General features: G+C 36.4%; 1 protein-coding gene across 1 annotated transcript in view; it reads left to right on the top strand.

Annotated features, from left to right (window-relative positions):
- SESTD1 (SEC14 and spectrin domain containing 1) overlaps positions 1–7,282 on the top strand; it is a gene marked incomplete at its 3' end in the record, with an annotated part of 86,806 nt that extends 79,524 nt beyond the window's left edge. The window contains exons 14-17 of the mRNA XM_079710496.1: positions 912–1,034; positions 1,799–1,990; positions 4,486–4,607; positions 7,153–7,282. Coding sequence (XP_079566622.1) covers positions 912–1,034; positions 1,799–1,990; positions 4,486–4,607; positions 7,153–7,282 — 567 coding nt within the window. The remainder of the gene's footprint in view (positions 1–911; positions 1,035–1,798; positions 1,991–4,485; positions 4,608–7,152) is intronic.
- Between the last annotated feature and the right edge of the window lie 9,403 nt (positions 7,283–16,685).

Genomic DNA, 16,685 nt, shown 5'->3' with positions numbered 1-16,685 from the left:
AATTTATTTTAATTTATTTATTTATGGCTGCATTGGGTCTTCGTTGCTGCGCACGGGCTTTCTCTAATAGCGGCGAGTGGGGGCTACTCTTCGTTGTAGTGCGCGTGTTTCTCACTGTGGTGGCTTCTCTTGTTGTGGATCACGGGCTCTAGGTGCGTGGGCTTCAGTAGGTGTGGCACCCAGGCTTCAGCAGTTGTGGTGCGCGGGCTCTAGAGTGCAGGCTCAGTAGTTGTGGTGCACGGGCTTAGTTGCTCCATGGCATGCGGGATCTTCCTGGACCAGGGCTCAAATCGGTGTCTCCTGCATTGGCAAGTGGATTCTTAACCACTGCACCACCAGGGAAGCCCTTACTGGTCTCATTTGACTTATCTTCTCAATGAAATGCTCTATTGAGCTAGAAATTGGGATTATTTACTACTTCTTACTGTTGATTTGGTTGTCAGTTACACATCCCAGGATGAAGGCTGGTGTAGCTTATTGCTTTTTAACCCACAAGGAGGTTTTTCAGCTAGATAAACAATTTGCTATCTTTGTGTAGTTAGCATCAAACAACATGATTCCAGCTTGACATAGAAGAAACTTACGATTTTAAGTAGTAACATAAATCTATAATGAGATTCCAATAAGATTATATTACATAAACACATGATGTTCTATTAATATAAATCATGTGATGTTAATTTTAAATGAGTGCTTCTCTTTAATAGGTCTAGTCTTTAGATTTTTAAAAATTTTGAGTGGGAGGAGAGGTCGTTCATGTAGTTTGGCATTGAATGAAATAAGCTATTAAGGTTATAACTAATGGATTAATTAATCACATGATAGTAATCTTTCTTTATATAAATATGATGTTTTGATATAAGACATAAAGAGTTATGAATCCAGCTTCACTGTTATTTATTTTCATTTAGGCAGTAGAATGGCTAAGTGAACTTCTGGATGCTCTTCTTAAGACCCACATCAGATTGGGTGATGATGCTCAGGAAACGAAAGTTCTACTGGAGAAGCATAGAAAATTTGTTGATGTTGCACAGGTGCAGAACTGGTTATCTTCCTTTTCTACAGGCTCTGTGTTTGCATAGCTCTCTGCATGATTGTAATGTAACTTAACCTTCCAAGTCCAAGAAGATTGGTTACGTTAATCCAGAAATATTACAGAACTAAGAAAGTGTCAGCGGGTGAATCAAAACTAGCCTGCATAAACTTGAGAGGGTTTATGTTTTCCTGAATACAGGTTCTGTATGCTTCCTCTGATTTATGGTATATATTATGACATTTTTAGGCAGTAACTGTTCATTCATGAAAGTAAATCAGTAAATGACAAACCCTAGTTTCTGCATCTCACTAGTGTTAGCATAACAACACAGATTTTTTTTTTGCATGTGAAAAGTATCTTAATTTATTTTTCCTAACTATTGAGTTCACATTGTAACTGTGGTTTCCTGTATGTAATATAAAGTGCCCACTTGCCACCCATTCATTTTGATCAATGAGGGAGCAAACCTTTTTTTGTGTGTGTGGGGTGGGGGGTCATGGTTGAGCAGACCGAGGTGGGGAAAACAGAGTAAGAGAGGGAAGCCAGACAAGAAATAAACTTAATAAAAATTAACTGAAAGTATTGCTTCCCCTTTATCATTTATGCATGCAGACAATTTGTAGCAATAAGTGCCAGTGGACTTACTCATTATTGATTTCTAGTAGTGTTGCCTAATTGTAATCTCAGTCCTCCTGCACACTTTCCCATCCCTCTTTTCAGAATTCTTTTATTATAATTTCATGTTGACTTTTTCTTTTTTAGAGCACTTATGACTATGGAAGACAGTTGCTACAGGCCACAGTTGTGCTGTGCCAGTCTTTGCGCTGCACCTCTCGATCATCTGGGGATACACTTCCTCGACTGAACAGAGTATGGAAACAATTTACAATAGCATCTGAAGAGAGGGTACATAGGCTGGAAATGGCTATTGCATTTCACTCAAATGCTGAAAAGGTTTGCTTTTTTAAAAATGTAGTTTCAGTAGTGTTTGTTTAAAATGTGTTAACCTTGTAATTTTGTTATTAGTCTGTTTTTTAAAAATTTATATTAATTCCATTGTTTAAAGCTTGTTTAGATATAATGTATTGTCTTAGACAGTTCAAATCAGATTCTTAGTAAGCCATACCAGTGCTAGAGTACTATGGTTCGAGGAGTTGAAACTATCCAGTAGTCCTCTCTCAGCAGCATGTCTCTCCTCACCAGACCTGGTGCCCAGAATGTACTGTCTGTTCTTTCAGGTGTCATGACTCCCATCTGTTTCATTATGCCAGGAAAGGAAACTTTGCTTTGGCAACTACTACTAATTGTCATAAATTTTTTAAAAGGTCATTTGTGACTTTTATAATGTTTAGAGACTGTCCAGCTAAAATTATGAGAGTAAGGATAAAAATAAAACCTCTTTTTTAATGTGTTATCTTTAAAGATTCATTCTAGAATTTATTATTTAATGAATTCATTAGTCCCAGAAACCAAAAATGAAATATGCAGGCAAATTTTCAATAGAACCTTTTTCTCAACTGCACAGTGAAAATTTATAGCACCCAAGCCTTATATTTCCATTCCAAAGAGGAGTCTTACTAAGTAGTTAACTTTGTTTTGATCTCTTAACGATCACAGTTTATATGTAGGGAATGTTCAATACAATTTAAGATATGAGAAACCTAAGATGTAAATGTGATAGCCTTAGTCTGTAGAACAGAAGAGAAATTGCCAGGAACCTCAGGAATTAAGCAGTTTCTGTCTGTGTTATGCAGTACATCTGTTAGGAAATGTCCACAGTTAACTCTTTTTGAGCTGGTCACTGAACTCCACAGGTCAGTGTTTTAGTGTAAAATGGGCCTGGTGATGATGAATGAAAGTACACAAAATGGCTTGACTTGTTTATCTACTGATTGTTTTAATGAAAACTTTTTATTGAAGTATAATATTAACATAGAAAAGTGTACAGCTCAAATGTTCTGCTCACTGAATTTTCATAGAGTGAGCATGCCTGTGTAATCAGTGCACTATTCAAACAACAGAACGTTACCAGTACCCGAGAGGCTCTCCACCCTCTTTTAATCACCCTGCTTCTGCTGCCCATCCCGGGGTGACCACTGGCCTGATTTCTAACACCACTGATAACTTTTTAGGATCATGCTTTAAAATGCATCTGCAAGGACATTTTAAAACCTAGATCTCTTTAAGAAGTTATGTAAGAATGAATATGGTTGAGACTTTTTTTCATAGAAAATTAATGTTCTTATTTTTTCTGGTACATGGCCTTTATCATGCTTATAATAAAGTCTATTTAAGGTTATTTTATTGTGCTAACCTATGTAAAGCCTTTTGTTATCAGATGTTATTTTTCTTTTGAGTGTGTTGTATTGTATACCAGTAAGCATAAATATAACCACAACTATAAACAAATTGTATAGCAAATGATAGTGATTGGGAAAATATTTAAATTGAATCTAGAATTTTACAATATGAAAATGTCCTTTATGAGTAATGCTAAAGTAAACATAATTGGATTAAGTAAACTATAATGCAAAAAAAGTTCTAAAAATAAATACTTTCTTCTGCCCCAAATATTGCAGGTTTTTTTCTTGGAGGTAATTTTTTAAAATTAGTATTATTATTTTAAATCTGGAGTGTATCTTAGACCCATAGCACATCTCAATTTGGGACTAGCCATACTTCAAAAGCTCACTAGCCACATGTACTTAGCGGCTACTGTGTGTGGGTCTGTACTTGTAGACATAACTATTACAAATCACAGCATTTTTTTCTTTCTTTCCTTATTTTCTTTTGTACCATTTAAATTTAAATGGTAATAGTTAAGGAAAAAATAATATCAAGGACTGTAGAACTCCCAGTGTTTGAATTAAAACCTTATCAATTTACATCTTTTTTGTTGTTCTTTTTGTTTTGTTTGTTTGCTTACATCATTTAACTCAGGTCAGCGGATCACTTTTTTAAATAACTGTAAGGTTTCTAGCTAGGTAATCACATCAATTATGTGTTTGTACTCTGTATATGTTGTTATGTATTTATATTTTCTTTCATTTTTGAAGTCTATAAGCTCTTTGAGGTCGAAATCTGTATCTCATTCATATCCCAAGCTGCTACATAAACATAAAGTAAGTAAGTATTCAATAAATAGTTACTTAAGCACAGTTTGAGCTTAGATTCCAAATAGTAGTCTAGTGTTATTTTTTTCTTGGAAATCACTATAAACCTCTTCATACTCCAGTTATATTATTAGTATTATATTATTAGTAGGGATTGTGTATTTCATTTTGTATTTCATTTTGTTTGAATTTCTTGGGCCAGCTTTGATCAATCTTCTATAATGGCGTACATGAAGATGCTAAGAACAGAGCAAAAGCACCTTCAGTCTACTAAATTTGCATGAACTTGATTCCTTTTCTGTCTCTTGATTGATGTTGCATTTTTATTTGTTGCAGATTTTGCAAGACTGTCCAGAAGAGCCTGAATCTATTAATGATGAGGAGCAATTTGATGAAGTTGAAGCAGTTGGGAAATCACTTTTAGATAGACTAACTGTTCCTGTGGTTTATCCTGATGGGTATGGTGCATGTTCTTATAATCTGTGTTTTTATCAGTAAGGTCTTAAAGGGATATCAAGAGAAGAAAGTCTGTTTCTTAAAAGTCCTGGTAAATTAGCTTTGGTTCACATTTTCAATTTCTACAAAAGTTTAGTTTAAAATGAAAAGAAATCCCTACTGGGCTCTTAACAATAGTAGCAGTTGGTACTTGCTGCTGTCAGATGTATTGCTCTTGATAGCTTGTTGTAGAATAAAGATCATCGACTAGGTTGACATCTTGGGTTCTCGCCTTGACTTTGATGGTAAGGAGTTGGGTGACTTTGGGCTTCATTCATGGAAGGGACGGGGAGGGAACTAACGTTTAGTAACTTAAAATATATACCAAGCCCCAAGTTAAACATTTCACCTTAATTACTTTTGACCAGGGCTAGAGCAGTATGATTATTTTGATTTACAAGTGAAGAAACTAAAGCTCAGAAAGATTAAGTAAGGTCCTCAGGATTTCACAGCTTCTGAGTGGAATTAGAATATAGTTTCAGGTCTGTCTGGCACCAGGTCCATTCTCTTTTCACTGTGCTGTATGGAGTCCTAATTTCTTCATTTGTAAAATGATGGGGTCGTGATTCTCACATTCCTTTCCATTTCGAATAGTTGATCATAAAAATAAGAAATAGCCTCTTGAAAATAAACAGACCAGTAAATGAATCAGAAGGAGCTTTACCTACAAGGAGCTAGACCTTCTCAGTAAAAATAATTTAGAAGTAATCCAGAGGACGTTGAATTAAAACAATAGAGAAACCAAACCATTGAGTACAGGTATCCTTCCATTGAAACATAGTGTAATAGGTACGATTGTGGACTCTGGAACCAGATTTGTTGGGTTTAAATCTCAGCTCCGCCACTTATGAGCTATGACATCTTGGGCAAGCCACTTAACCTTTCTCTGCCTCAATTCCCTCATCTAAAAATAGGGATATATGGGGCTTCCCTGATGGCGCAGTGGTTGAGAGTCCGCCTGCTGATGCAGGGGACACGGGTTCGTACCCCGGTCCGGGAAGATCCACATGCAACGGAGCGGCTGGGCCCGTGAGCCATGGCTGCTGAGCCTGCGCGTCCGGAGCCTGTGCTCCGCAACGGGAGAGGCCACAACAGTGAGAGGCCCGCGTACCGCAAAAAAATAAATAAATAATAAAAATAAAAATAGGGATATATTTTCCATACCTCCTCAGGTTACAAGAGCGAGGGAATTAAATGAGCTAAATGTATATAAACTACTTAAAACAATTGTGACACATGGTAAGTGCCACTACTACTGTGTCATGAACTTCAAATGATTATTTGGAATTGATATTGAGAAGATATAACTTTATGCCCATGAACAAATACTATTCATAGTCTATACTTAGATAATCTCTAGTCGTACCTAAACTTGAACAATCGGAAGTAGCTTAAAGTCATGTATATCTCCAATGTTTAAAAAGAGAATAAAATCTAAAAGTTTATAAATTCAGCTGGTAACAGTATTAAGTAGGGTGCTTCTGGTTGTTCCATTCCAGGACCCGCCCCCCCGCCAAAATCTCATTTCTGTGTTTCATAACCAGTTGTCATAAAGTCGGTCTCATTCTACTTAAGTCATCCTAGGAGCATCTACCCCTGGTATTTTTGCTTGGGCTTCTCCTCCTGTGTTCTACAAATAGTTCATGTGTCATTTTCATTTTTAAGATAAAAGAGCAAGTTAGGGCTGTATATTCTAATTTCACAACTTTAATATTTGCAATTATTATTTCATTCCCTTTTATATGATAATTTGTTTATGCTGTGTAAAGTTTGACAGTAAGCTTAGTCAGATTTATCTTTTGTAATATTCTCCTAGAACAATAAAAGAAATTAGGTGGTCTCTCTGGATTCACTGCTTGAAGACCCAGGTTCAAATTCTGTTTTTTCCACTGTGTTATCTTAGTCATTTAATTTTCTAGGTCTTAGTTTCCTGATCTAAAAAATGAGGAGCTTAACCAGATTATTTCCAAGAACTCTTAGAGCTCTAAAAGATTCTGTGACTCTGAATACTGTGTCTTTGCAGATGGGATAAAATTAAATAATTTTATCTATTAATGTCCCAAATGATGGCTTAACATTAAACGGATATTTTACTTGCTAGCTATATTAGACAACTGGTGTCCGTAGCCCTTAGCACTGAAGTACACATACAAATTTTATATTTGTGTATGCTTATGGGCCCCAAGCTAAAAGTATAACATTTATACTGTTGCATTGTTTTGTTTATTTGTTGAATTGTTTGGTTTATTGAGATTATCATAAGTGTACATGATAGGACATTTATACTTCTAATAAATGTTTCTCAACATGTCTTAATATATGTTATGCCATTTTAAAAAATGTTTCTCCTACCAAATTGCTACTCAGAGGTAAACAGTATGGTCTGCAAAAAGAACTAACACCATACCACGTAGGTAATTTTTATGGTAATTTTTGCTTCCTTTTGCATTCACTACAGTCAATGGATTTGTATTAATCTGACTGGGCTTTTTCTGTTTTGATTTTTAGAACTGAACAATATTTTGGGAGTCCAAGTGACATGGCTTCTACTGCAGAACACATCAGAGACAGGATGAAACTAGTTAGTCTCAAAAGGCAGCAGCTGAGACATCCCGAAATGATGACTACAGAGAGCTAATAGCTGCCTTCTTCGCGCAGATCTGCAGTTCATAATCCCGCATGTCGTTGGCATACTGCAGCATCAGCTACAATATGTTAAGATGCATTTCACAGCCAGGATAAGCCTCATTTCTTTCTATTACACACTTCTTTCCACGTGTTAACACCTTGTAACTACCAAGGCAGAATTATTTAACATGCTTTGAGACCATAGACTCCACGTATCTTAAAAGAAGGAACTGTAAACATTGCACTGAAAACTTGCTTTAAAGCTTTACCTGACCTGTCAGTTTGTAGATGAATAACTGATAATAAGCTTTGAATGGTGCTAATAAGAGTTTAGAAATTCTCTCTATAAAAAATGGTTGCCCTTCCTCCCCAAGTGATGTAGTAAATTTAGACTAGTTAAACTGTTATTAGTAGACAGTGGTGTCCTCAAAATTTTACTTTGTAATTCTCCTTCAAAATTGATTATTTTTATTGTGTCAGTATGAAGAAAACCTTCAGAATTTTGATATATCATATTCATTAAAAAACATTTTCCTATTTGTATTGATAATGTATAAAAGTTGTTTGTGCTTAATAAAAGGCTTCTTTTAAACATCTTATTTAATTTGGTGGTTATATCTATTTCCAAACATGAGTGCCTTATTTAAAAGGGCATTCTTAGCATTGTGAGGATGGTTTAGTATTTGTCTTTTTCATGTTGGTTGCATGTATTTTAGCCAGGAAATTTATATGTAAGCATGTGTATATAATAAATAAGCATGTTTTATCATGAAAAATTATTGTGAAGAACAATTTAGATCTTTAAGAACTTATGAATAATGGAATACTATTTCTCATTTTTCTCTTCTTCAACTTGAAAAATGTTATCCAAATTATTAACTACCCTGAAGATATTTTGTTTCTGGGGGAGGAGGGCTGGGAAAGAAGGCCTACATAGTTACTTAAGTGTAATCCTTTATATCAGAGTAATCTTTCAGGAACTAAAATAGCAATTGTTAATAAAATTTAATTTCTCAAGATAGACTAGAAGCAAGATTCTGAAGTAGTATAATAACAAAAATTGTACAACTCTTTTAGAAATAAAATTTATAAAATGTTAGTGCTTTTAAGTTTATATTAAGTTTAAATGGTAAAAACATAATTTTTTGTTAATTTTTATTTCAGAAAATGTTTTTGAGAAAGATTAAAAATAATTTGTAGTCTGTGATCAATACAAAATTATGCAAAGAATTGTATGCTGGTTCCTTTCATTGTCTACAGAAATGCTCGTGTATCTTCTAATGCAAAAAGCTCCTTCTGAGCCTGCTGGTTTCTCCAGTCTTCTTCACTGCCAGACATCTTGGAGAAATCCATATCCATTGACCCTGCACCCTCATCACTCACTGCTCAGCACCTTGCAGTCTGGTTTTACACAGACCAGCAATGCAGTGGTTCTCAGTGGGCTCCCAGTTACCGAATTGAATGACTTTTTTTTTCTCAGTCTGCATCCCTTATCCTTCTTTGCCTCTGCAGCATTTATACCATTGAGCAACCTTTCCTAGACAGTGTCTCCTCCCTTGAAGATGTTATCCTCTCCTGTAACTGAGTCCAGTCACATAACTCTTACTTAAAATACATCTACTAAAATGTGCTCTCTCTGATTCTGTCTTCAGAATGCTTCTGGAAGTATCTCATCCTTAGGGTTTCTATTTTATCCCAGTGTCCTGGGTTACATATCTGGTCCAAAATTCTAAGCCTGTACTTTCAGCTACCTACTTGACATTCCAACCTAGGTGAAGTTATTTATCATATTTTCCACCTTTCGCCTCTTGGAGTAATTTTGGTAAAAAATGTAGCCTTTTTAAAATAATCAGACATGCCAGAAAATCTGGGGCCACATTCAGCTGTTCCCTCTCATGCTGCCACTGCTCTGAGAACATTCAGGAAGGTTTTTCTATATTCGATAATCCTCAGTCTTTTAGGGCTTAACTTTTGTGAGTGTAAACGTTTGTGATTCTTTATTTCAGTCTTCATGATGGTGCTAACCACGCGCTACAGTTGTTTATGTCTGTACCTGCTACATTATAAGCTCTTTTTTTTTTTTTGAAGATGTTGGGGGTAGGAGTTAATTAATTAATCTGTTTTTGCTGTGTTGGGTCTTCGTTTGTGTGCGAAGGCTTTCTCTAGTTGTGGCAAGCGGGGGCCACTCTTCATCGCGGTGCGCGGGCCTCTCACTATCGTGGCCTCTCGTTGCAGAGCACAGGCTCCAGACGCGCAGGCTCAGTAGTTGTGGCTCACGGGCCTAGTTGCTTCGCGGCATGTGGAGTCCTCCCAGAACAGGGCTCGAACCCGTGTCCCCTGCATTAGCAGGCAGATTCTCAACCACTGCGCCACCAGGGAAGCCCCATTATAAGCTCTTTTGAGGGAAGGAATCTTTTGGGCCTGACTTCTCCTGTTCCCAGCCTTTTGCTCATGCATAATAGTTTCTCAGTTCCCCTGTATGTGAATGGTCTGTTGTAAGCATTAGCAATAATCCCTCTTGTATTGTAGTCTGAAGTATGTTTTAAACAGATTTCCTAAAGTTAGAACTGACTTATGAGTGAATCTATTCATCAGGAAGTCATTTGGTATTTTAAATACTGGCTAATTTAGATACTTAGTTGTATTCAATATCTATTTCTCTTACTGAATTTCACAGAATTCGAATGTTTTTATTAAGACTTTGCCAGAAAGGAATTTGTAAGTAAAGACACTCTTTAGTTCTACCATCAACTCACCTACTGATTGTCAAATGAGTTAATTTTATATGCCTTAAGCTATCCAGTCTACAGCAAGAGTGAAATAAGGCACATCTGGAAATATTTGTAATTTGAGTAGTTCAAATGAAGATGAATATGTTTTTATCACATAATAAATATTGTTGCTTTTCATTTGTAACTTTGCTGCTACTTTCTATTTGTGTATCCATATACACATAGACAGTTATGAATGAAAACCCAACAGTGTCCTAATGTGATTTTTTTCATAGGGTCATAGTTCACTTGGAATACCTGTGAAGGAAGTGACTGCAGTCTGTTTGAAATGACAAGTTCTTTGTACATCATAAATTAACATTAGCCCCGCAGATATAACGGAGAAAGAACCATCATTTCTAATTGGTATATGCTACAACTTTCCACATTACTTTAGCTCATCTCAGGGAACTATTGAAATGTTAATTGGGCCAGCTTCATTTTGTTTTGTTTTTTTCCTTTTGTCTTCATGTCATATATTTGTTCCCGTGTAAGCTCCATATCTAAGGATAGTTTTGGCCTCTGTTCTTCACACATGTCTAACCCGGCAGAGTTACGATATGTGAAGATGATAACTTCATTTCAGATGAAATTGACTTTATTCCCAGTCCACATTGTGGTGACCTTGTTCTACTATGGTAACTCATTGGTCATGTTGCTGAAACTGCTCAGCCTGCCAGCTAAGATATCAATGGCAGTTCTAGACTTCCTTGCTGTGTAGAAGGTTGGATATTTCTCTCACTTCACAGGCCTTTAAATTGGCCAGTGCTCCAAAGCGTTACCTAGTATTAACGTGTTTGTTGTTTGTTTCATTACCCTGTCAGTTCATGTGTGGGGTGTGCTATTTAGTGTATTACTATTATAGTTAGTGCATTCTCCTTAATGTGAACGTGACAGTTACTGTTCTGATGGTGCTGAGTAAATCATACATAAACCCACTGTAACAAATGTCATGATTGATTGTGAACCTGTCTCACTGTACCATCTGCATTTGGAGAAAGAATTCAGAATTCTCTACTACACTGTAAGTTCTCTGCCAGAGTTTGGAAATTACTGTGTACTTTTCCCGTCCTCACAGGACCATAATAAAATACTGTGGTTACTAAAAACCAAGCATACTATAATTGCTAAAGTCCTCCCCATCTTGAGCCTATTGAAAACGGTAGAGGAAATTAACATCAGTAAATATCATCAATGACAAGAGTTCTATGATTGGGGTGTCTTTGCTTAAACCTTGAAAGGAAAAAATCTCTAGGATTAAGAAGATGGGCTGGAACATAGCTGACCAGTTAACCTAATTAGCAAACTTAACCAGTGTTAACTTTCAGTTCTAAAAATAAAAAGCTCCAGATGGGAGTGGAAAATACGCTCTTGGTATGTAGGGCAATGAATACCTTGATGAGGCAAAATGAAGCACAGATGTAACACCTGACATTATTTGACTTTAGTGTATGCTACAGTAAATCTAGTTTTAGCCGAGATACATGAATAATGGCAAGAATAGTAGAGGAAGGATCATAAAGGCTAAAATAAGAACTATAGTGAATATAATGCAAAGAGTTTGGAGTTTAAATACCTGACTTCAAAGTCTGGCTTTGCCATTTACTGACCTTGGTAAAAAAAAAATCACTAAATTTCTCTGGATCTGTAAAATAGAGAAATCATATCAAATAATTTTAAGAATGAAGCACGATCATGTTAAAGTATTGAAAGCCAAAATGTCATTCAAAGTGGAAGGTATTATCTTTTCAGAATAGAAAATGGAGCATTCTTTAACCTTGCTCTTGTCACAGATGGCAAGCATGGGGTCTTGGGGGAAAGGGAACCTTGTCTGCTCACCTCCCAACGCTCCGTTTCCCTCCATTCTGTACACTGAAAATGCCAAGGGTGGGGTCAGTGAGCTTGGCAGTAAATAGCAAGCCTTTTAAATCTGACAAATTAACTCTTTTATGACAGGATGATAGGCCAGCCAGATGGAGGACAAATGAGGAGTATCATCTACTTTGAGGTTGACAGGACACGGCACAGTTCCATCAATAAGTAAGAAAGTAAGTAAAAATCATACTCAGAATCTTAGTGAGGCAGCAGCAACCTATAGAAACAAGAGCATGAATCTGACCACCGTTAGTGCTGTTATGGTTAGACGAGTAATTCTGGTAAACTTGGGCAGTGATAATAACAGAAAAAGACTGGTCCTGTAATAGAGGCTGATAGAACAAAGGGTGCTCCATGAAATAGCATAAATAAGGGGGAATGTTTAAGACTGAAAAGCCTCCTAGATATGATGCTGAATAACATGACCGTAATATTTTAAAGCAGACTTGAAAGCATGTCAAAACTAGTCCGTGTGCTTCAAGAAAAAGCAGAGCCTGTACTAGAACATGAAGAACTTAAGAGATCACAGGAAAGCCACAACCATGACTACGTAGTGTGAAAGCAGTAAGTAAAATTTTAAAAGAAGATTATTTTTGTTAGAAAACTCTTAGGAGGCAATACACATAATACCCACGTATCATGATACAGGAATTCTTAGCAAATAACTAAAAATAGTTACCAGCTTTAGGTATTATGAGCAGCGTTGTTATGGATCCAAGGCATGTAGAAAACTATTTCTGCCAAAAGGCTAAATTCTGAAGCCATTCTTGGTGAATCTCAAGGTGCCACTTCAGAAGTATTTACAAGTCAAATGCCATCTCTTTAGGGTGTCCCCAAATGTGTTGCTCCCTGAAGAGACAGGAAGATGGTTCAGATGTCCTTCCATTCAGAAAAAGAGACCTGTTCACTATGATCAAGCCTCACATCACATTTTGGTTCTACACATCTCTTCTATTATTGTTACCCTGGTTGTTTTAGAAGTCAGTAAAAATGTCTATGCTTGGTTTTTCCCTTAATGTTTTTTCATCTTAACTTTTATGTTAGTCTACACAGCCAACAAACTTGCTCAGAATATACTATCAATGTATGTATTATTTTTATTAAAGTATGAGGAGATCGAAGTATCACTTTGACAATTTTCAGTCAGCATAGATTTGAAAACTGCTCACCTCACACTCAGGAATATCCTTTCACAAACTCTTAAGTTTCTAAGTTGACACTGTTTGGATGAATTTGATGGTTATGTTGCTATGAAATCAATGATGAAATTCTCAGTGACATTATTTGGCAAGCATTGCACCCTGGATTTTTTCCCCCAACATTTTATTATAAAATTTTTCAAACATAAGAGAGTTAAGAATTTACAGTGTACTCACCTCCCAGATGCAAGTTGGCATTATGCTTTATCACATACCTATCCATCTATCAATTCATCAATTCAGATTATTTTTGATGCATTTTAAATTGCAGAAATCTACACACTTCCTACTAAATACTTTAGCATACATATCATTAACTAGAATTCAATGTTTGCTTACATTTTTACTTTTATGTAAAATTAGCATACAGTGAAATGCGTAAATCTTAAGTGTGTATCTGCTGGGTTTTGGCAAATGCATACAGTGCTATCAAGATATAAAATGTTACCAGAAAATTCCCATATGGCTATTCCAGTCAGTCCTTGTTCCCCCCGCCCCCTGTCCCCACAAGCAACCTCTTCTTTATTCTACTGTAAATCAGATTTGTGCATTCTAGATCTTTGTATAAGTAGAGTCACACAGCATGTATTCTTTCTAGAAGGCCTCTTCATTTACTGTGTTTTGGAGATTTATCCATGTGGTTGGGTGTATCAATAGTTTGTTCCTTTTTTATTGCTGAGAAGTATTCCATTCTATGACTATATTACAGTTTATTTATTCACTTTCCTATTTATAAATACTTGGGCAGTTTCCAGAATTGGCAATTATGAATGAAGCTGCTATGATTATTCTTAACGTAAGTCTTATGTGAACATAATCTTTCATTTCTCTTGAGTGAATACCTAGGATTAGAATTTCTGTGTCACAGGGTAGTTTTAAAAGAAACTGCCATACCTTTTTTCATTGTGGTGGTTCTGTGTCCTGGATTTTCACCATATTTTGAATGTGTAGAAAGGTGTAAACTATTTTTATGACCCATATTTGAAGTATTAGAAGTGGGTTTGGGGTAGAAATGGCATTCTTCATGGTTGGCAGTTGGTGTTGAGGGAAGCAAATGCCTGTCTGCCCGAAACAGCTCCCCAAATGGTTCCTATCCCTGAAATTTTAGAATTAGTTTAACTCCTTGAAAGATTAAAGTACTTACCCAAGCATGGTGATATATTAACTAGAAGAAACAACATTAGTTTATGTTACTTTTGCCACCCATTTTCAGTAGGTAAAATAAGACTGATAACTGAACAGAAAAGATTCTCTTCAATGGCGGTAGTAAAGAACATGAACTACTAGTCATTCCCAGGTACAGCAGTGTGAGAGAGAACCATCTGGACAGGAAAATCCCCCAAATGGTGGTCAAGAAACCAGAAAGTGGGGTGGGGAGAATTCTACCTCACAGTTGTGCATAGGGGATAGCTACGTTTTTGCAGGACATTTTAGCCTTTACAAATCATGTTTTCAATATTGTCTTTTTATTCTGTACCAGCTAGCTATAGTTATTTCACACCCCAGTGACTTTTATCCCCTTTGTCTTACCCTTCCTGCCTGTTCTGTTACATATAGTGGTTACCTGTATAAGGCTATAAAATTATAATCATACGTATGTTTCCAATGCTTGTGTTCAAAGATATTTATGTATGATTCATCCAGTCTTTCCTATTTGATTTTTAAGGGCTGGGATATTTGGCTTCTACTGTAAATCCTTATAATGTTCCACACACATTGTAAATGTAATAAAAATGTTAAAAACTATAATTCATGGCAACAGATTTTGATATGTATTTCTTTGTATGTTATCACTTTGGACAATAAATTTGGTTTCTGTTAATAAAGATTGTTCATGCCATCTAGGGAGAATTAAGTCATACTAGTCTGTATAACATAATCTGATGAATTCTGCATTTCTGAATCTATTCAAATTAGTTTTTTGGGCTTCCCTGGTGGTGCAGTGGTTGAGAGTCCGCCTGCCGATGCAGGGGACACGGGTTCGTGCCCCGGTCCGGGAGGATCCCACATGCCGTGGAGCGGCTGGGCCCGTGAGCCATGGCCACTGAGCCTGCGCGTCCGGAGCCTGTGCTCCGCAACGGGAGAGGCCACAACAGTGGGAGGCCTGCGTACCGCAAAAAAAAAAAAAAAAAAAAAAAAAAAAAATAGTTTTTTAACTTTAAATTTTTTCTAGCAATATTCTCTGAAATCTTTGATTAAAACAAAACTGTAACTCCTTTATTCTGAAATAATCTGGACTCTTAGAAGACAGAGGCTAAGCACACTTTCCCTTGTGCTTCTCCTTCCCTTGTCAATAGCCCCCATCCTACCTTCCCACAAGCTTGGCACAGAAACTCAGGGCTTTCTCTAAATCCTACTTTGTCAGAAATTGCTAGGTTCTTATCATGGTAGGTAGTAGTTAAATTTCTTTTGTTCCTACCAAGAAGTCCTTTTTTTTTTTTTTTTTCAATTTTTATCTTTGGCTGTGTTGGGTCTTAGTTGCGGCGCATGGGCTCTTCACTGCAGCTCACGGGCTTTTCTCTAGTTGTGGTGTCCTGGTTTTCTCTTCTCTAGTTGTGGTGCGCAGGCTCCAGGGTACGTGGGCTCTGTAGTTTGCAGCAAGCAGACTCTCTAGTTGAGGTGTGCGAGCTCAGTAGTTGTGCCGTGCAGGCTTAGTTACCCTGGGGCATGTGGGATCTTAGTTCCCTGACCAGGGATCGAACCCACGTCCCCTGCATTGGAAGGTGGATTCTTTGCCACTGGACCACTAGGGAAGTCCCTCAAGGAGTCCATTTTTAAGACTGAAAAGGTGAATATGTATTTGGGGCTGGGGAATGCATATTAGAACAAAGTTAGCTGTATTTAAAAATAACACAATTAATCATATTATGCTATACATAGTAGCAGCTCCAGAATGGCTACCAGGAATTTAGAGTTGCCAGAATTTGGAAGTTGGCATGCCTTATACCTTGTCCAATAAATTTAAGTACATTTGAGTGACAGTTCAACATACAAGCAGAATATGTGTATGAAAAAGAATGTACCTTTATTATTAATATTTTCATTTTACTAGTTACAGTATCCACCCTCATCTCTAGATTTCCCATTAGTCACATGTATCCACAAAGTTGTTCCACCTTCTGCATAAAATCTACCCAAAAGTATTCTCATAAGCATAAACTCTTATGTGAAAGTTAAAATAAGCACAAGAAATACCCAGTTTTTGCCAGGACCAAGAGGAAGAGAATTACAGTGATAGGAAGAAGTCAAAAAAAGTATCTAAAAAACAATAGGTGGAAAAACTGGAAAAGAAGTGAACAATAAGCATAAAAGTTAGTTTGTAACCACGATTAAATAAAGTGTAATGGTTAGTAAATCATACTCCCTTATTAAATAGCCTTGCACTGCACCAAACTGTAACTTAGCTACCTTTGGAATTTTAACTTCCACTTTAAGAGTCTAATCTTGAAAAGATTTAATAATAAATGTTTATAAGAATAAAAAATTGCAAAGAATCCAAAGGTTTGAATAAGTTTATTCTGTAAGGTTAGAGTATCATGTTGTTACAGAAGTATGTTTTTTGAAATTG

This window comes from Hyperoodon ampullatus (genome assembly GCF_949752795.1).
Source record: "Hyperoodon ampullatus genome assembly, chromosome: 8".
Classification (NCBI taxonomy): Eukaryota; Metazoa; Chordata; class Mammalia; order Artiodactyla; family Ziphiidae; genus Hyperoodon; species Hyperoodon ampullatus.
The sequence above is the reverse complement of the archived record's forward strand: the minus strand, read 5'-3'. Positions and strand labels throughout refer to the sequence as shown.